This window comes from Myripristis murdjan, chromosome 21, assembly GCF_902150065.1.
Source record: "Myripristis murdjan chromosome 21, fMyrMur1.1, whole genome shotgun sequence".
Taxonomy (NCBI): Eukaryota; Metazoa; Chordata; class Actinopteri; order Holocentriformes; family Holocentridae; genus Myripristis; species Myripristis murdjan.
Genome location: NC_044000.1, coordinates 29,885,796 through 29,906,701, shown reverse-complemented (window position 1 = coordinate 29,906,701; position 20,906 = coordinate 29,885,796). Strand labels below are relative to the sequence as shown.

The window sequence follows — 20,906 nt, the reverse complement described above, 5'->3', positions numbered from 1 at the left end:
AAACTATATCTAATGATTGTCTGAATCTGTAAGATTGACAAATGTTTCTTGAAAGTTTCTCTTCTATGAGGATGAATGCATTCACTCATTATTAAGGAGAAGTGTATATTTCCTGGAGACCTGAGATCCAATATTTATGAGAACATAGATAATTTTTTAAAAAATGAACGTGTTTTACAGGGCATAACAACTGTTTACTGAGGCTTTAATACACCCTCCCTAAATATATGTTTCCATCTGACTTTTCAGTCTTTCTTAATTGTATTAGTCTTACACTCACTAAAAAACTAAAAAAAATCTAAGACGTCATTTTGTCTGATATTCAGGGCTCTAGTTTCGCAGACCTGGCGAGGCGGGGGCGTAGCGCAGATGCGCTTCGCCAACTGGGTGTGGCCAGGCGGATTTTCCAAGTTTGGCACGCCATGCTCGGTGGCGCAAGTACTCCACCGTCCCTCCTACCGGCGCAAGGGAGGTGAGAAGGCGTGGAGTGGGTTTGACACAGCCGATTCACATTTAACCAATCAAATGAGCCCCTGTCCTCGCCTTTAAAATGCGCTGCGCGAAGGCGTAATGAAAGTTTACACAGCTGACATGGAGGTCTATTGCCACAGGCGGAGCGGAGCTCAGGAGACAGGCGCGGAGCGGAGACCGGCGAGCAGTGCAGACACGTCACCAAAACCTCACAGGCAGTCTTCCGGAATGTCAGGCACATTAACGATGCAATAAATACCGAAAAAAACACTATTCAATGCTACGATCACAATCAGCACATACATATATCTCCATATCAACTGTCCCCTCACAGCTGATGTCAGATCAAAGGAAATTGGCACCGTTTATGCTGATTGTGAGGTTCTGGTGATGTGCGCCAGGCAGCCAAACTTCCACTGCGCCAGCTCCGCTCCGCCTTGCGCGGAAAGTAGACGTGGTTTCAGACGGCGAGCTTTTGGCGCACCTCGGCGAAGCCTTTTGGCACGAAACTGTCACTGCGCCAAGTTGAATCTGTTGACACCTCCCCCCGCTGCGCCGCCACTCCCATCTCCGCGCAAGTCCGTCTGCGAAACTTGGACACTGTCCGCCTCTCCCGCTTCGCCGGTCGAAACTAGCTCTGCGCGGGGTTCGCCTCACTGTGCCACCCCGCGCTGCGCCGGGAAACTAGAGCCCTCAGTGTTAGTCTTTTATGTAAAACAAGTGAAAAAAATCTGCCAGTAGGGGTCCAATTTCAAACATTTCCAATGCTATAATCAACTTGTTTCTATAATGTTCTTCTATCAAGTGTCATTTTATTGATTCTTGTGAGTTGATCTGCTTTATTCTGCCTTGTTTCAGCATCTTTATCCTCATTTAAAACACAGTTTCACTTGTTTGAGGAGTATTTCTTGAAACAAGTGGGATTATTTCATCCCCCTGGCAGATTTTCTTGACACTAGTGACACGAAACACAAGCTTTCAACACTGAATATGAGACAAAATGTCTTGTTAAGATGGACATGTTTTGCAGCGTATAGTATAATGGCTTATTTCCTATCTTCAGAAGAAGCCAAATGTTACTATTTTATTACTGAACTGACATAACTTAATCAGCACCCATTCAAATGTATGAAAATGTTAAGAGTACACATGTGGTTTTGGGTGCAAAAGCTCACTTCAAAATATTATGGGCTTTGTGATGTCAAAGCAATATATAATGTATGCATAATGCAATGCGTATAGATAAGGCCCGATTTTACATACCTTAATAGTACAACCTAAGATGATGCTGTTCCCCACAGCAAGCCAGTTACTACTACACTATTTAGGTGTAGCCTACACTTGGTTGTGGTGAAACATTTGTGTACTCATTCACTGATTGAACTGTTGCACAATAATTATGGTAACATTGGTAATATGACAATATTTTATTCACCCCAGTGCTAGAAATGAATCATTGATACATTTCTGATATATCACTCGATGGTTCCATCATCAGCAGGACAATGATGGAACAAATATTCAAGTATGATAAAGCAGAGTCACGTGTCCAATGGCAGGGCAGGGCTGACAGACCTCATATCGCAGTGCTCTGCACAGAAATGGAGAAAGACCCAAGCATGTCAATTAGGTAAAAATAAATGAACCAGTGGGGCATTGACCACCACACCACTGTATGTATATCCTTGGCAAACGTCCAACTGAATAAGGCTGTCGATGCCATCAAACTTGCCTGCTGACACATAGGCACATTGTGACACGCTTTCACACAGCCAATTGGCAAGCCTTCATCATACCACAGAAGCAGCTGCTGAGTGCATCTGAGGGAGGGGCTTTACGTCCCGCTTAGCATGGTAATAACACCGGGCACAGATCATGCACGTTTTCCTCTGTTTCTCCTGCATGGGGGATGGGATAAAATGCATCCAGGTGAACTGTTCCTGAACAGAACAAAGTCCTTATGTTCTAAAGGACAAAGGATAGGTTGGATCTGATGTGTCAGCAGACAGCTGAGGTGAACCACCAGGGCACACAGATCACACACCCAATTAGCTGAAGTCAATGTAAACAGTAAGGCTGTCTTACCTTACAACAGCTTAACAAAGGATTGCTGGATGGGCTCAAACTACTTCTTCAGTATGGCCTCAAGCACCACTTAGAGGAACTGTTTCAAGGGGGGGTGGGTGACAACCAACCACTCCCCAAACCCCTCCTGCCATAGAAGATTGCTGATACATAGATAGATAACTTTATTGTCATTTCAAGGACACGTGTAAACAAACAGTGCACTGAAATGAAATTTCATTGCAACTGCTCAAAACAGAAGTAAAAAAGTACAATTGTCAAACATTAAAGTGCAATAAAAGTTCTTTGTTTCAAGCAGGAAAGTGCTTTGAGTGAATATGGTTTAAAAAGTCAGCAATAAATATGTATTATATTTAAAATTAGATAAGTAGTTCTAGCAGCAGTTTTGTGTTTTTCCATTTGCCTGTGTGAGTTTTTGAATTTCTCTTATTGAGAGTTCAGCAGTCTTATGGCCAGGGGAATAAAGCTGTTGCAGAATCTGATGTGACAGTCCTTTCTCTTGCAGTTATTGAAGACAGGAGAGAATGAAACCAACTGAGCATGTCAAATGGTCTGTATTTCTTTGCTCACAGTGCCACTGAATCCCGAACCATGCTTCGCTCTTGCACAGTCTGCACTACCTTAAAACAGTTTTTCTGGCCATGGCATTAGAGTTTACTCCCAGTGGCGTATTGTCCTGAGACATCCGGGAGAACCATGATGGGCACTGGGCATTTTGCCTCGTCCAAATTTGACTTGCAGTGTTTGGGTGTAACCTCCAATTGTCCTCTGGGGAACTGACCCTTGACATGAGGTCAGCCTGATATTTGTTCCCATGCCTTAGTCCCATGCCTTGAGAGACTGGAGCACAAAACTAGAAACACACTTTCCCATTCAAATCAACATACCAACATGATCGAAGCAGCAGCCATTTTTTATGTTCATCGTTGGCACTACAAAGACCTGTGGCCAATGTACCATGTAACGTCTATAAAAAACTGACTTGTGGCAAATTGCTGACTCTCTGAATTGACATGTTTTGCAGCAACGACCCAACGAGCAGTGCAGCATGAAGCTTGGAGAAGTGTCTTGTGCATTGTCTCTGCTGCTTTGCTGTTAGGGGGGATTGAGGATTATTGGACCAACTGCTGGTAACTATTAACATCGACCACTGCTGTTGAATATTTCCTTAGGCAACTGGACTTGCTAGAGTTCCTGAAGATGTTTTGCCTCTCATCAGTCAAAGTTGGGGTGCCCAGGGGACAACCAACCACTCCTATAGCATTAGCCGTCCTCCACCAAACTGTACAGTTGGCAAAGTGCAGTCAGGCAGGGAACGTTCTCCTGGCATTCATCAAACCCAGACTCGTCCATCAGACCTCCAGATAGAGAAGCGTGATTGGTTGCTCCACAGAACACGTTTCCCCCGCTCCAGAGTCCAGTGGTGGCGTGCTTTACACCGCTCCATCCGATGCTTGGCATTGTGCTTGGTGATGTAAGGCTTGCATACAGCAGCTTGGTCATGGAAACCCATACCATGAGGCTCCTGGCGCACAGTTTTTGTGCTGATGTTAATGCCAGAGGAGGTTTGGAGCTCTGCAGTTATTGAGTCAGCAGAGTGTTGCCCACTTTTACGCACTATGAGCCTCAGCGCTCGGAGACCCTGCTCTGTAACTTTGCGTGGTGCTGCCCCCTGGTGGCCGAGTTGCTGTGGTTCTTAAATGCTTCCACTTTGCAATAATCCCACTTCCAGCTGATGGTGGAATATCTAGGAGGGAAGAAACTTGAGCAGCTGACTTGTTGCAGCGGTGGCTTCCTATTACGTTACTATTACAGCACCACATTGGAATTCAGTGAGCTTCTTAGAACGAGTCATTCTTTCACAAATGTTTGTAAAGGCAGACTGCATGGCTAGCTGCTTGGTTTTATACACCTGTGGCAACGGGACTGAATGAAACACCTGAATTCAGTGATTAAGAGGTGTGCTCTAATACTTCTGAGAAAAGATGAGATGATAAAGATCCTGCACACTGTAGGTCCCATTCAGAAAAAATTTTATGAAGACAAGTGCAACAACGTGATGTTTCGAGCCAAAATGCTCTTCCTCAGACCATGACGATACACAAAACCAACAGGCATACATAGGGTGTTCCCGGTCGCATGACAATTAGACACATTGAGATCAGCTGTGTTCTGTTGTGAATTATGTAATATGGCTTACATCGGAAAGTCGACTAGAGCGCTCAAAACTAGAATCACAGAACATAGAGGGCTCTAGTTTCCCGGCGCAGCGCGGGGTGGCGCAGTGAGGCGAACCCCGCGCAGAGCTAGTTTCGACCGGCGAAGCGGGAGAGGCGGACAGTGTCCAAGTTTCGCAGGCGGAGGTTCGCCGAGATGGGAGTGGCGGCGCAGTGGGGGGAGGTGCCGACAGATTCGGCTTGGCGCAGTGACAGTTTCGTGCCAAAAGGCTTCGCTGAGGTGCGCCAAAAGCTCGCCGTCTGAAACCACGTCTACTTTCAGCGCAAGGCGGAGCGGAGCTGGCGCAGTGGAAGTTTAGCTGGCTGGCGCACATCACCAAAACCTCCCAATCAGCACAAACGGTGCCAATCTCCTTTGATCTGACATCAGCTGTGACGGGACAGTTGATATGGAGATATATGTATGTGCTGATTGTGATCGTAGCATTGAATAGTGTTTTTTTCGGTATTTATTGCATCGTTCATGTGTCTAACATCCCGGAAGCCTGCCTGTGAGGTTTTGGTGACGTGTCCGCACTGCTCGCCGGTCTCCGCTCCGCGCCTGTCTCCTGAGCTCCGCTCCGCCCGCGGCAATAGACCTCCATGTCAGCTGTGTAAACTTTCATTACGCCTTCACGCAGCGCATTTTAAAGGCAAGGACAGGGGCTCATTTGATTGGTTACATGTGAATCGGCTGTGTCAAACCCACACCATGCCTTCTCTCCTCCCCTCCGCCGGTAGGAGGGACGGCGGAGTACTTGCGCCACCGAGAACGGCGTGCCAAACTTGGAAAATCCGCCTGGCCCACCCAGTTGGCGAAGCGCATCTGCGCTACGCCCCCGCCTCGCCTGGTCTGCGAAACTAGAGCCCAGAATCTCTATTCACAGTAAAGATCCATCTGTTAGGAGACGCCTCTGTCCTGTTTCTTTCTGTGTGTATTTTCCTCTGTTTCACCTCCCCTGTGTTTGTGTTGTCAGTCTTTCCCTATAGGCTCCATCTAGTGATTTTTGCTCTGCTTGTTGTCAAACTGACTTTTGTCTTCTTTCTCCGCCTTTAAACCCTGCCTGCCTCTCCGTGCATTGCCTGCTGCACCCAGCCACTCCAGGATTCTTCCGTCTTGTCCCAGTGTTGATTTTGGACTTTTTTTGTTCATTCAAAGAACTTTATTATCTTCACTGTATCTGCATTGTTGGTTCAGTTCATTTGAAGCTCAGGCTTAACAGAACGAACTGGCTATCATCATGAACCCCACGGATCCGGTGCACCAGGCTTTGACTGGACAGGGCGCTCTACTGGGTTCTCATGAACAGGCTATTCGGGGATTAGCGGAGTGCAACCAGGCGCTGATGGCCACCGTCACCCAGCTCACTCAGCAGGTCGTGGAACTCACCACCTCCGTGAAAGCGGTGGCTACTCCCCAGGCTCCTGCTACACCGGTAATCAGAGACAATCATGTAAGTGACCTTCCTATTGCAATGTAGTTTGATTTTCCGTCAGCAGCCACAGTCTTTTGCCGCTGACGTAGCTAAAATTAATTATGTAATTGGACTGTTGAGGGGCAGAACGCTTTCGTGGGTGGAGGCATTCAGCTCCAGCATCGACCTCAGTTCCCTGGGCTTCACGGACTTTGAACACCAGTTCAAGGCGGTGTTCGATCACCCGAGCCATGGTGGCAATGCTTCCACTCGTCTCCTCAGCCTCCGACAAGGAAGCCGCTCCGTAGCGGACTACACCATGGATTTCTGGACTCTGGCTGTTGATGCAGCGTGGAATAATGCGGCTCTGCAGGCGGTGTTCTTAAAAGGGCTTAACGAACAATTAAAAGACGAGCTAGCGGCTCGTGATGAGCCCAAAAACTTAACCTCTCTTGTTTCCCTTGCTATTAGAATGGATAACCGGCTCCATGAGTGATGTCAGGAGAGGGTCACTCGTCTCCCCGGTCCCGGCACCCCGCATCTGCCCAGACCATCTCGCCAGCCCCCGACCGGTGTTGCTACCCAGTCAGGCACATCTGAACGTCCACCAGCTTGACCTGCGGAGGAGGAGCCTATGCAGCTGGGCCAAGCCAAACTCCCAGCTGAAGAGCGTCTCTGCAGGATTCGAGCTGGTGAGTGCCTGTACTTGACATTGATAGTCTCACACACTGCATAATGGACTGTATTAACTTTTGTGTGGAAAACACTGTACCCACCAGGACTGTACGGTGTTTTTCCAAAAGTAAACCGTGGATTAACCCTGACATAAAGGCTCTCCTTAAGGAGAAGAAGAGGGCTTTTAAGTCTGGAAATAAGGACGAGCTGAAGGCTGTGCAGAAGGAGCTGAGAAGGAAGATCAGAGAGGGGAAAAACACCTACAGGAGGAAGATGGAGGATCAGCTGCAGCAGAAAGATGTCTGTGGAGTCTGGAAAGGCCTGAAAACCATCTCTGGCCACAAGAAACCTGACTCCCAAGCTATGGGGGACCAAAAGTGGGCTAATGATCTGAGCATATTCTTCAATAGATTTGATCAGTCATCTGCCCCTCCCCCGGCCCAGTCCTCCATGCTGCAGACTTCTCATACAACACACCCACCTGTCACCTGCAGAAGTTCTCTGATGACTCTGCAATCGTCGGCCTCATCACAGATGGGGACGATGGAGAGTACAGAGAACTGACGCAGGACTTTGTGGACTGGTGCCAGTGGAACTGCCTCCAGATCAACACGGGGGAAACCAAAGAACTGGTGGTGGATTTCCGCAGAAGATCACTCTGTCCCCCGACACCGGTAAACATCCAGGGAACGGATATTGAGATGGTGACATCTTATAAATACCTGGGTGTTCACCTGAACAATAAACTGGACTGGACCCACAACACAAGCTGTCATGTGACTAGGAACACCCTATGTATGTCTGTTGGTTTTGTGTATCATCATGGTCTGAGGAAGAGCATTTTGGCTCGAAACGTCACGTTGTCGCACTTGTCTTAATAACCACAATTATAACCGTATACCATCAAACACAGTTTTTTGTGGGGACTCACTCAATTTCCCCAGGACCCACTCAAATGACCACCTGTGAGTCTCACTATACTGAAAAGCCTTAAACATCACTGGAGTCACCCAGTCCACAACAGAGCCCGGTTTTACAGAGAGGACATGCTCTGTGGATGAGGAAGAGGATGAGGTGAAGAATAGAAAAGAAAAGATTTCAGGTCATATTGGAGGAGTGGGTGAAGAGAACTAAAGGATGAGTGAGAGGGGAGGAGGGACTGGATCGAGAGGAGGGAGGAAAGAGACGTGAGGAGGAAGAGAAACAAGCATTAGAGAGAGAGAGAGGGGAGGAGGGACATAACTCTGAGAAGAGACAAACAAAGGGAGGATAGATAAATCAGCTGTATGATAGAGAGCTTTGGTCAGAAAGCTGCCAGACCTCAGCAGTTTCTCCTCTCCTCCTCTCTCTGGTGATGGAGACCCTGGAAGGAGCTGAGCTCTGCTTCCCAGAACTCCTCAACACCTCCTGCAGGAAGAAGGTGCGTCCTCACTCTGAAGCCATGCTGTTCTACATTCTGCTGTCCTGCGTCTCTGTGCTCACTGTGGCTCTCAACGTACTGGTCATCATCTCCATCTCTCACTTCAGGTGATCTAATATTTTTGTCATATGGATATCATTTTAAGACGGGTAGATAAAGAAAAACATATGGCTTATGGGCTACAGCACAGATGAACATTTGTTATTACATCCTGGCAACTGATGAGAGGAACTAATTTTCAGAAATTATGCTTTTGTGTTTTTATACTGCTTAATCCCTGCTACATCAAGTGATGAAATATATGACTACTAATATCAATGACGATAATGTTTCTGATTCTGCAGGCAGCGTCACACCCCCACCAACCTCCTCCTCCTCTCCCTGGCTGTCTCAGACCTCCTTGCCGGCCTCCTGCTGCCAGTTGAAGTCCTCTTCACAGAGGCTTGTTGGTTATTTGGGGACTTGGCATGTACTTTATCATTCGTTGTTGTCTTCTCCGTCATCTCTGTCTCCGTAGGAAACATGGTGCTCATATCAATCGACCGTTATGTGGCTATTTGTTACCCTCTGCATTATCCCACTAAAATGACCCAGACAAGAGTTCGGATCAATGTCTGTCTGTGTTGGATCTGTGCTCTTTTCTACAGTAGTCTGATTCTAAAAGACCAACTGAAACATCATTCCTGTGTGGGAGAGTGTGTGGTTGTCCTTAACTACATTGCAGGAACTGTTGACCTTGTTTTTAACTTTATTGTTCCCATTACAGTCATTGTTGTTTTGTATATGAGAGTATTTGTGGTGGCTGTGTCTCAGGCTCATGCCATGCGATCTCAGACTGTGGCTGTCACACACCAGCGTCCAGGGACTGTAACTGCTAAGAAATCTGAGATGAAAGCAGCCAGGACTCTTGGTGTTGTCATACTTGTTTTTTTAATGTGTTACTGTCCATATTACTGCTTCATTCTCGCAGGAGAGAACAACTTGGTCAGTGCTTCATCTCTAGATTTTTTCACTTTTCTGTTCTATCTTAACTCCTGTTTAAATCCTGTTATCTATGCCTTTTTCTATCCCTGGTTTAGAAAAGCTATTAAACTCATTGTTACACTTCAGATACTGCAGCCTGGCTCCTGTGAGGCCAACTTACAGTAAAGAGAGGCTGTGGAGTGACTGAGAGGAGACATTTTCTGTGAAATGGGAATTGTATTTGTTCTTGTTGATACTGAATCAATAATATCAACAGGCCATAAGTCAAGTTCAAATTCAAGTTCAACTTACTTTATTGTCCCCAATGTGGCGATTTGTTGTGCAGCAGATAGTAAGGTACAAACACACACAGTCACACACGCATCATATCAACAGGCCATAAGTCTGAATAAATATTATTATTATAATTATTTTTAAAATGCAGGGTTGTGATGTACGATTCATGTTCATGCATTCATGCATGTCCAATTGGACAAATCTGTGTTTGTTCTTGTTGATATTGATATTGAGTCAATGAAATTAAAAGGACATAAGTCTGAATAAATAATATTTAAAAAAAAAATAATCTTGTTCTTTCATTGCAGGGGTTTTCATTTAAGCAAAGTCAGTCACATAAAATAATCCAACATCGTCCAAACTATATCTAATAATTGCCTGAATTTGTAAGATTGACAAATGTTTCTCGAAAGTTTCTCTCCTATGAGGATGAATGCATTCACTCATTATTAAGGAGAAGTATATATTTCCTGAGAACTGAGATCCAATATTTATGAGAACATAGATCATTTTTTAAAAAAGGAACCCTTTTTACATGGTCATAACAACTGTTTACTGAGGAATTAATACACCCTCCCTAAATATATGTTTCCATCTGAGTTTTCAGTCTTCCTTAACCCTCCTATTATTTTTGGGGTCAGTTTGACCCTAGCCAATGTTTAACATCTCTAAATAAATGATTAACATCATTTTTTTTTTTTTTTTTTTTGCTTCATATTTAATGAGTTTTCCTAATGTAATGGGTACTACCGGGCAAACATGAAAATCACATGATGATATGTTTTCAATGTCCTGTACACCCTTTGTAACACATCAGTTATAAATATCAAAAATCTGAACTTAGAAATAATATTAAAAGACCAAAAAATAATATTTCTTTTCAATTTTAGGTCAGTCAGTGAGATTTTATGGTAATTTGTGTATTTTTCCATAGTCGCGTATTAGGAATACTGGATGTATAAGTGGGGCGGTTATGGGCTAGGCTATTTAGATAGTCAACAAAGAAACATAAAGTACTTGATACATAAACTTTGGTAACAATTTTATTTATAATAATTTTGTGGAGGTTTAAACTGCTGCGGTCAAATTGACCCCAAACATAAAAGATGTTCGTAAATTTGAACATAGCAGGATGGTTAATTGTATTAGTCTTACACTCATACAAAATAAAAAATCTAAGACGTCATTTACTCTGATCTTAAGTGTTAGTCTTTTTTTGTAAAACAAGTGAAAAAAATCTGCCAGCAGAAAACCTGGGTTACACATGTATCCATCCATTCTCTATTGTTTCAAGTCTCTCCACCCTACATGTCTCCATGTCTCTCCACCCTACATAGTAAATTTATACGGGGACTCTGTAAGACACACTACAAGGAACCAAGCAGTTCCAGCTGCTCCTGCGCCTAAAATGAAATCTGCCTGCACCCCTGCTGGGGCTGGCCTGGCTGCCTTCTTATATGCCTCCTGGATTGCACGTTCAACCCAAAGGGAAAACCTGGTCTCGGAGACTGGCTGCACTCAGGCAGTTGGATCTGTAACAGACAAAGAGCTGGTCTGTTGCTCTATGGGCACATGGCCTTTGAATATACACTGATAAGGCCCTGACAGAGTACAAAACTGACTGGCCTTGGGGGAGCCCAAGCCCCCCAGTCTGTTTATGTATGCTGCTGCCACCGTGCTGTCTGTTCTCACCAGCACATGTCAGATCCTCAGTGGGGGTGGGCAGAGAAACTGTAAGCGATACCTCTGAATCACGGTGGAAACTACCCCGGGGTCCACCCCAAGGGTCTCTTAGGACATTCGCTGTCCCAAGAGGCAACAAGGGATGGCTGGGTTGGCAGGATGGTCAGGACTGAGGGGAGGGCTTGGGGGGCCCTGGCCCTGCCCACTACGGCCAACTACATTTATCTTGGCTCCACCAGTTGGCTTCCAACCAGACCCTTTGGCCACCTGGAGCCCCTGAAGCCAGCTGATGTGGCCCAGCCTGTGGCGTTGTCAAGTCACGTCGTTCATGGCCATGCCAGAGTATCCCTGACATCTCCCGAGCACACTGGCGGGCATCCTGGGCCTGCTGGAGCATTTTATTTGCATCTGGCCCAAACAAGGCAGATGGCACCACAGGCAGCCTAAGCAAACAGGCCCGGTCTTCCCCCTGCATTCATGACTGCGACAGCCAGAGATGGAACCTCACCATCAATGGGGAGGCCATGGCCCTGCTAGTTGCCACTGCTTGCTCCTTCATCAGCTTAGCTAGGAGGGAGGGCACCTGGTGCACCTCAGCAGCTAGGTCAGAGTGTCTCTCGTCCAATTGTTTCACCAGGTGGCACTAATAAATGGCCAGAATAGCTCCAGTGCATTCTGGTGAGCATGGCATCCATCATCTTAGTATTCCTGCTCGGGCAGCTTGGCTTCCCCAAGACCGATTTGGTGGGGTATATCAAGCTGGTGTGAACAGACAGCATAGCTGCAGCAGCATATACACTCCTGATCAAAATCTCAAGACCAGCTGAGAAATTGCAAGAATTTCCATTTTGAACTGTTGGATCTTAAGAAGGTTCTAAGTAGAGCTTCAAAATGCAAAAAGAAGAAATGGGAGTGAGACAAAAAAAAAAAAAAAAAGAGTAAGCAATTTATTGCAAACAACCATTAAACTGATAGGCTTGTCATCAGCTGATCAAAAGTTTAAGACCACTGCCTTTAAAAGCTCAAATCTTGGCAAAAATGTGGATTCAGTGTCATTTTCTGTCAGGTATCCACACTGTCATGACCTCCTGATGGCAAAGGCAAAAAAGCTTTCTTGGTAATCACCTCAAAAATTCGTTTCAGCATGCTTGATGCTAGTATTTCCAGGAGGCTAGTGGGAATGTTGCTCCAAGTGGTGAAGATGGCTTCACAGAGTGCATCCACTGTCTGGAACTGGTGTCCATTTCTGTAAACTTCCCTTGCCATCCAACCACAAATGTTCTCATTTGGATTTAGATCAGGGGAACACGCAGGATGGTTCAAAAGAGTGATGTTATTTCTCTGGAAGAAGTCCTTTGTCAGGCGGGATTGTGAACTGCAGCGTTGTCCTGTTGAAAAACCCAGTCATTACCACACAGACGATGGCCTTCAGTCATGAGGGATGCCCCCTGCAACATCTCCACATAGCCAGCTGCCGTTTGACGCCTCTGCACAACCTGAAGCTCCATTGTTCCATTGAAGGAAAAAGCCCCCCAGATCATGATGGCGCCCCCTCCACTGTGCCGTGTAGAAAACATCTCAGGTGGGATGTCCTTGTCATGCCAGTAACGTTGGAAGCCATCAGGACTGTCAAGGTTAAATTTTTTTCTGATCAGAGAATAAAACTTTCTTCCGCCTTTCAATGTCCCATGTTTGGTGCTCTCGTGCAAACTCCAAACGGGCAATTTTGTGCCGTTGAAGGAGACGAGGCCTTTGAAGACGTTTTTTGTTCTTAAAACCCTTCTCTCACAGATGCCGTCTGATGGTTATGGGACTGCAGTTGGCACCAGTGACAAGCTTAATTTGGGCCAAGGATCGTCCTGTGACTTGACGGACAGCCAATTGGATCCTCCGGCTCAGGGCCGGTGAAATTTTTTTGGGTCTACCACTTGACTTTTTTGTTCCATACCCCCCAGGATCTTTTAAGAAGTTAAAAATGACTGTCTTACTGCGTCCAACCTCAGCAGCAATGGCACACTGTGAGGGCCTTGTTGTTGGGCCTTGCTTATGCAGCTCAACAATCCGACCGCGTTCAAGGCCTGACAGAAAATGACACTAAATCCACATTTTTGCCAAGATTTGGGCTTTTAAAGGTAGTGGTCTTAAACTTTTGATCAGCTGATGAACAGCCTATTTCAGTTTAATGGTTGTTTGCAATAAATTGCTTACTCATTTTTTTTTTTTTTTTTTTTGTCTCACTCCCATTGCTTCTTTTTGCATGTTGAAGCTCTACTTAGAACCTTCTTAAGATCCAACAGTGCAAAATGGAAATTCTTGCAATTTCTCAACTGGTCTTAAAATTTTGATCAGGAGTGTATTTAGGGAGGGAACAGTTATTATGACCCTGTAAAACATGTTCTTTTTTTTTTTTTTTTAAAGGATCTATGTTCTCATAAATATTGGATCTCAGTTCTCAGGAAATATACACTTCAACTTAAAAATGAGTGAATGCATTCATCCTCACAGGAGAGAAACCTTCGAGAAACATTTGTCAGTCTTACAAATTCAGGCAATTATTAGATATAGTTTGGACTATGTTGGAAATTTGTGTGTCTGACTTTGTGTCTGGCTTGAATGTAAACCCCTGCAATGAAAGAACAATATGATTTTTTTTTTTAATATGATTTATTCAGACTGATGGCCTTTGATTTCATTGGGCTCTAGTTTCCCGGCGCAGCGCGGGGTGGCGCAATGAGGCGAACCCCGCGCAGAGCTAGTTTCGACCGGCGAAACGGCAGAGGCGGACAGTGTCCAAGTTTCGCAGGCGGAGGTTCGCCGAGATGGGAGTGGCGGCGCAGCGGGGGGAGGTGCCGACAGATTCGGCTTGGCGCAGTGACAGTTTCGTGCCAAAAGGCTTCGCCGAGGTGCGCCAAACGCTCGCCATCTGAAACCACGTCTACTTTCAGCGCAAGGCGGAGCGGAGCCGGCGCAGTGGAAGTTTGGCTGGCTGGCGCACATCACCAAAACCTCACAATCAGCATAAACGGTGCCAATCTCCTTTGATCTGACATCAGCTGTGACGGGACAGTTGATATGGAGATATATGTATGTGATCGTAGCATTGGATAGTGTTTTTTTCGGTATTTATTGCATTGTTCATGTGTCTGGCATTCTGGGAGCCTGCCTGTGAGGTTTTGGTGACGTGTCCGCACTGATCGCCAGTCTCCGCTCTGCGCGGGTCTCCTGAGCTCCGCTCCGCCTGCGGCAATAGATCTCCTTGTCAGTTGTGTAAACTGTCATTACGCCTTCACGCAGCGCATTTTAAAGGCAAGGACAGGGGCTCATTTGATTGGTTAAATGTGAATCGGCTGTGTCAAACCCACTCCACACCTTCTCTCCTCCCCTCTGCCGGTAGGAGGGACGGCGGAGTACTTGCGCCACCGAGAACGGCGTGCCAAACTTGGAAAATCCGCCTGGCCACACCCAGTTGGCGAAGCACATCTGCGCTACGCCCCCGCCTCGCCAGGTCTGCGAAACTAGAGCCCATTGAGTTAATATCAATATCAACAAGGACAAACAGCCATTTGTCCGACTGAACATGCTGACAGCGTACATCAAAACCCATGCAATTCAAAAATAATTGTAATAATATTTATTCAACAACGACAAATACAAATCCAATTTCACAGAAAATGTCTCCTCTCAGTCACTCCACAGCCTCTCTTCACTGTTTATTCAGACTTATGGCCTTTTGATTTCATTGACTCTATATCAGTATCAAAAAGAACAAACAGGTTTGTCCAACTGAACATGATGAATACATACATCAAAACCCATGCAATTTAAAAAAAAACAATGTATTCAGATTTATGGCTGTTGATTTTATTGACTCAGTATCAACAAGAACAAATACAATTCTCTTTTCACAGAAAAGGTTTAATCTCAGTCACTCCACAGCCTCTCTTTACTGTAAGTTGGCCCCACGGGAGCCAGGCTGCAGTATCTGAAGTGTAACAATGAGTTTAATAGATTTTCTAAACCACGGATAGAAAAAGGCATAGATAACAGGATTTAAACAGGAGTTAAGATAGACAAGAAGAGTGAAAAAATCTAGAGATGAAGCACTGACCAAGCTGGTGTTTCCTGCGAGAATGAAGCAGTAATATGGACAGTAACACATTAAAAAAACAAATATGACAACCCCAAGAGTCCTGGCTGCTTTCATCTCAGATTTCTTAGCAGTTACAGTCCCTGGACGCTGGTGTGTGACAGCCACAGTCTGAGATCGCATGGCACGAGCCTGAGACACAGCCACCACAAATACTCTCATATACAAAACAACAATGACAGTAATGGGAACAATAAAGTTGAAAACAAGGTCAACAGTTCCTGCAATGTAGTTAAAGACAACCACACACTCTCCCACGCAGGAATGAAACATGCCTGGTTGCTTCAGTTGATCTTTTAGAATCAGACTACTGTAGAAAAGAGCACAGATCCAACACAGACAGGCATAGATTCGAACTCTGGTCTGGTTCATTTTAGTGGGATAATGCAGGGGATAACAAATAGCCACATAACGGTCGACTGATATGAGCACCATGTTTCCTACGGAGACAGAGATGACAGAAAGGACAACAAAGAATGACAAAGTACATACAAAGTCCCCATATAACCAACAAGCCCCTGAAAAAAGGATTTCAACTGGCAGCAGGAGGCCGGCAAGGAGGTCTGAGACAGCCAGGGAGAGGAGGAGGAGGTTGGTGGGGGTGTGACGCTGCCTGCAGAATCAGAAACATTATCGTCATTGATATTAGTAGTCATATATTTCATCACTTGATGTAGCAGGGATTAAGCAGTATAAAAACACAAAAGCATAATTTCTGAAAATTAGATCCTCTCATCATTGGCCAGGATGTAATAACAAATGTTCATCTGTGCTGTAGCCCATAAGCCATATGTTTTTCTTTATCTACCCATCTTAAAATGATATGCATATGACAAAAATATTAGATCACCTGAAGTGAGAAATGGAGATGATGACCAGCACGTTGAGAGCCACAGTGAGCACAGAGACGCAGGACAGCAGAATGTAGAACAGCATGGCTTCAGAGTGAGGACGCACCTTCTTCCTGCAGGAGGTGTTGAGGAGTTCTGGGAAGCAGAGCTCAGCTCCATCCAGGGTCTCCATCACCAGAGAGAGGAGGAGAGGAGAAGCTGCTGAGGTCTGGCAGCTTTCTGACCAAAGCTCTCCATCATACAGCTGATTTATCTGTCCTCCCTTTGTTTGTCTCTCCTCAGAGTTATGTCCCTCCTCCCCTCTCTCTCTCTCTCTGTAATGCTCATTTCTCCTCTTCATCACATCTCTTCTTTCCTTCCTCCTCTCGATCCAATCCCTCCTCCCCTCTAGCTCATCCTTTGGCTCTCTTCACCCACTCCTCCAATATGACCTGGAACTTTTTCTTTTTTCCTAATCCGCACCCACAGAGCATGTCCTCTCTGTTAAACAGGGCTTTGTCATGGACTGGGTGACTCCAGTGATGTTTAAGAGTTTTCAGTATAGTGACACCCACAGGTGGTCATTTGAGTGGGTCCTTGGGAAATTTACTGAGTCTCCACAAAAAACTGTTTTTTTTTTTGTTTTTTTTTATAAATTGTGGTGTAAAGCTTGTGTTTGATGGTATACGGTTATAATTGTGGTTATATTCATAGATGTGTTATAAATGTGTCTAAAAACGTTACTCACAAAACAATATCACATCATCTTGACATACTGGCTGTACCCAACTCACAATATCCAAAGGCGACATTTCAATATGACAAATCAACAAACCATCTACTCCACCCATTTTATGGCAGTCACCTTTGAGAGAGGGCCATTTCAACTCAGCCGTTTCCAGGGACTCAAATGGCTCATGCTGCAAGGCTAACAGCACAACCTCCAAATCCCATGGGGACACAGTTGGCCTTCTGTGGTAAGGAGTAACCTTACAAGCCCATTTGAGAAACTGAGCAATAAGGTCACAACAGCCCTCTGCCAGTTTCCAAGGCCCAGCATGGGCTTCCTGAGGGAGACTTGCCAACCTCCAACATTTCCTGATGGAACTGGAGGATGGAGGATGGAGGAGAGGGGGTCCACCTGTCTCACATTGCACCAAGAGAGCTGGAGAGTTGATCTGCTGCCAGGTTTGCAAGACTTGGCACATACATTGCCTTCTGGGTCATATTATTTGAACCAATCTGCGAAGGCGAGGGGAGCCCAAGCAGAGAAACTGTACATGATACCGCTGAATCACGGTGGAAAATACCCCCGGGGTCCACCCCAAGGGTCTCTCAGGACATTCGCTATCCCAAGAGGCAACAAGGGGTGGCTGGGTTGGCAGGATGGTCAGGACTGAGAGGAGGGTTTGGGGGGGCCCTGGCTCTGGCCCTGCCCACTACGGCCAACTACTTTTATCTTCATAGCCATGCCAGAGCATCCCTGACATCCCCCGAGCACACTGGCGGGCATCCTGGGCCTGCTGGAGCATTTTATTTGCATCTGGCCCAAACAAGGCAGATGGCCCTACAGGCAGCCTAAGCAAACAGGCCCGGTCTTCCCCCTGCATTCATGACTGCGACAGCCAGAGATGGAACCTCACCATCAATGGGGAGGCCATGCCCCTGCTAGTTGCCACTGCTTGCTCCTTCATCAGCTTAGCTAGGAGGGAGGGCACCTGGTGCACCTCAGCAGCTAGGTCAGAGTGTCTCTCGTCCAATTGTTTCACCAGGTGGCACTAATACAAGGCCGGAATAGCTCCAGTGCATTCTGGTGAGCATGGCATCCATCATCTTAGTATTCCTGCTCGGGTAGCTTGGCTTCCCCGAGACCTATTTTGGTGACGTGTATCAAGGCCCCTACTGCCTGATCCAAGGGAGGTGGTGGGCCACAGCCAGTTCTCTTCCGGCCAGGCACCAACATAATCCTGATCAGTGACGGGCTCAGATGGCTTTTTAAACTGTCTGAGTACCAGTCCCTCTATCCTTAATCAACAGAACAGGAGGTCCTATGGCTTTGCTCCGCCCATGTAATGAGCTGGTGATAGAGGGGAGGCGGTTGCTCCTGCTCCTCTTCCTTTTGCTCCACAAACACCTGAAAGGGAGAGGGCGATGGGGGGTCTTCACCGTCTGCGTCACACCCCAGGATATCAGTGTCACCCTTGTCTGACGCATTGGACATGGAGTGTACCAGCTCCTCCTGCCCTTCCAGGGTGGAGGTGGGACACTGGCTAATAGATGGGGCTGGGGGAGGCACTGTCAGCCCTTCCCTTGCAGCTCATGGGGTCTAAAGTGACTGGCACTCCAGCCCTATTTGGTCATTACAATGTCATTCATGTCCAATGTTTGTCAATAAAATGTGTGGAGTAAGTGGTTCGTTGATTTGTCATATTGAAATGTTGCCTTTGGATATTGTGAGTTGGGTACAGCTAGTATGTCAAGATGATGTGATATTGTTTTGTGAGTACTGTTCTTAGACACATTTACAAATTTCACAAATTTTAGTGGGGATTCGCTCAGTTTCCCAAGGACCCACTCAAATGACCACCTGTGGGTCTCACTATACTGAAAACTCTTAAACATCACTAGAGTCACCCAGGCCATGACAAAGCCCTGTTTTACAGAGAGGAGATGCTCTGCAGGTAAGGAAGAGGAAAAAAGAAAAAGTTCCAGGTCATATTGGAGGAGAGGGTGAAGAGAGCCAAAGGATGAGCCAGAGGGGAGGAGGGACAGGATCGAGAGGAGGGATGTAAGAGACGTGAGGAGGAAGAGAAACAAGCATTAGAGAGAGAGGGGAGGAGGGACATAACTCTGAGGAGAGACAAGCAAAGGGAGGACAGATAAATCAGCTGTATGATGGACAGCTTTGGTCAGAAAGCTGCCAGACCTCAGCAGCTTCTCCTCTCCTCCTCTCTCTGGTGATGGAGACCCTGGAAGGAGCTGAGCTCTGCTTCCCAGAACTCCTCAACACCTCCTGCAGGAAGAAGGTGCGTCCTCACTCTGAAGCCATGCTGTTCTACGTTCTGCTGTCCTGCGTCTCTGTGCTCACTGTGGCTCTCAACGTGCTGGTCATTATCTCCATCTCTCACTTCAGGTGGTCTAATATTTTTGTCATATACATATATATATATTTTTTTGCACATTTGTTGTTACATCCTGGCCATTGATGAGAGGAACTAATTTTCAGAAATTATGCTTTTGTGTTTTTATACTGCTTAATCCCTGCTACATCAAGTGATAAAATACATGACTACTAATATCAGTGACAATAATGTTCCTGATTCTGCAGGCAGCGTCACACCCCCACCAACCTCCTCCTCCTCTCCCTGGCTGTCTCAGACCTCCTTGCCGGCCTCCTGCTGCCAGTTGAAGTCCTCTTTGTAGAGGCTTGTTGGTTATATGGGGACTTTGCATGTACTTTGTCATTCTTTGTTGTCTTTTCTATCATCTCTGTCTCCGTAGGAAATATGGTGCTCATATCAATTGACCGTTATGTGGCTATTTGCTACCCTCTGCATTATCCCACCAAGATGACCCAGACAAGAGTTCGAATCTATGTCTGTCTGTGTTGGATCTGTGCTCTTTTCTACAGTAGTTTGATTCTAAAAGACCAACTGAGGCAACCAGGCATGTTTCATTCCTGCGTGGGAGAGTGTGTGGTTGTCCTTAACTACACTGCAGGAACTGTTGACCTTGTTTTCAACTTTATTGTCCCCATTACAGTCATTGTTGTTCTGTATATGAGAGTATTTGTGGTGGCTGTGTCTCAGGCTCGTGCCATGCGATCTCAGACTGTGGCTGTCACACACCAGCGTTCAGGGACTGTAACTGCTAAGAAATCTGAGATGAAAGCAGCAAGGACTCTTGGGGTTGTGATTAGTGTTTTTTTAATGTGTTTTTGTCCATATTACTGCGCCACTCTTGCAGGAGAGAATAGCTTGGTCAGTGCTTCATCTCTAGATTTTCTTACTTTTCTTTTCTATCTTAGCTCTTGTTTAAATCCTGTTATCTATGCCTTTTTCTATCCCTGGTTTAGAAAATCTATTAAACTCATTGTTACACTTCAGATACTGCAGCCTGGCTCCCGTGGGGCCAACTTACAGTAAAGAGAGGCTGTGGAGTGACTGAGATTAAACCTTTTCTGTGAAAAGGGAATAAGTCTGAATAAATAATAGCATATATATATATAGATATAGATATAGATATATATATATATATTGTTCTTTTATTACAGGGGTTTTCATTCAAGCAAAGTCAGTCACACAAATTTCCAGCATAGTTTGAACTATGTCTGATAATTGCCTGAATTTGTAAGATTAACAGATATTTCTCAAAGGTTTCTCTCTTATGAATGTATTCATTTAGGAGAAGAACATATTTATTTATAAAAATTGCTAGAATTTGTAAGATTTGTAGGCCTAAATAGGTATTGTGCTTATTAAAACATTATGGGAAACCAATTATATTACAATTATAATACAATTATACCAATTATATTTCAGGAGACAATATTTTTTATTATAAATGCAATGTCTTTTGTCAATGCAAAAGTGCAATTTGAAATCGTAGAAATTTGGTAGGCAAAAACAAACACTGTGACAAGTAGTTTCTGTCTAATAGAGCATAATTTAGACTTCTCAAAAACAAGACTGGTTCTAAAGTACT

The 20,906-nt window shown here is 45.5% G+C and overlaps 3 protein-coding genes across 3 annotated transcripts; 2 read left to right on the top strand and 1 right to left on the bottom strand.

The window, feature by feature from the left end:
- Nucleotides 1–8,216: 8,216 nt before the first annotated feature.
- LOC115379547 (trace amine-associated receptor 13c-like) lies at nt 8,217–9,431 on the top strand. Its single transcript, XM_030080253.1, has 2 exons — nt 8,217–8,389; nt 8,627–9,431. Exons 1-2 carry the CDS (start codon nt 8,217–8,219, stop codon nt 9,429–9,431), a joined length of 978 nt encoding a protein of 325 aa, XP_029936113.1.
- A 5,737-nt stretch (nt 9,432–15,168) lies between these two features.
- LOC115379546 (trace amine-associated receptor 13c-like) lies at nt 15,169–16,395 on the bottom strand. Its single transcript, XM_030080252.1, has 2 exons — nt 16,223–16,395; nt 15,169–15,985 (listed from the first exon to the last, which is right to left on the bottom strand). Exons 1-2 carry the CDS (start codon nt 16,393–16,395, stop codon nt 15,169–15,171), a joined length of 990 nt encoding a protein of 329 aa, XP_029936112.1.
- A 2,767-nt stretch (nt 16,396–19,162) lies between these two features.
- On the top strand, nt 19,163–20,347 carry LOC115379964 (trace amine-associated receptor 13c-like). The gene is made up of 2 exons (XM_030080960.1): nt 19,163–19,335; nt 19,531–20,347. The coding sequence occupies exons 1-2, from the start codon at nt 19,163–19,165 to the stop codon at nt 20,345–20,347; spliced, it is 990 nt and encodes a 329-aa protein (XP_029936820.1).
- Nucleotides 20,348–20,906: the final 559 nt, after the last annotated feature.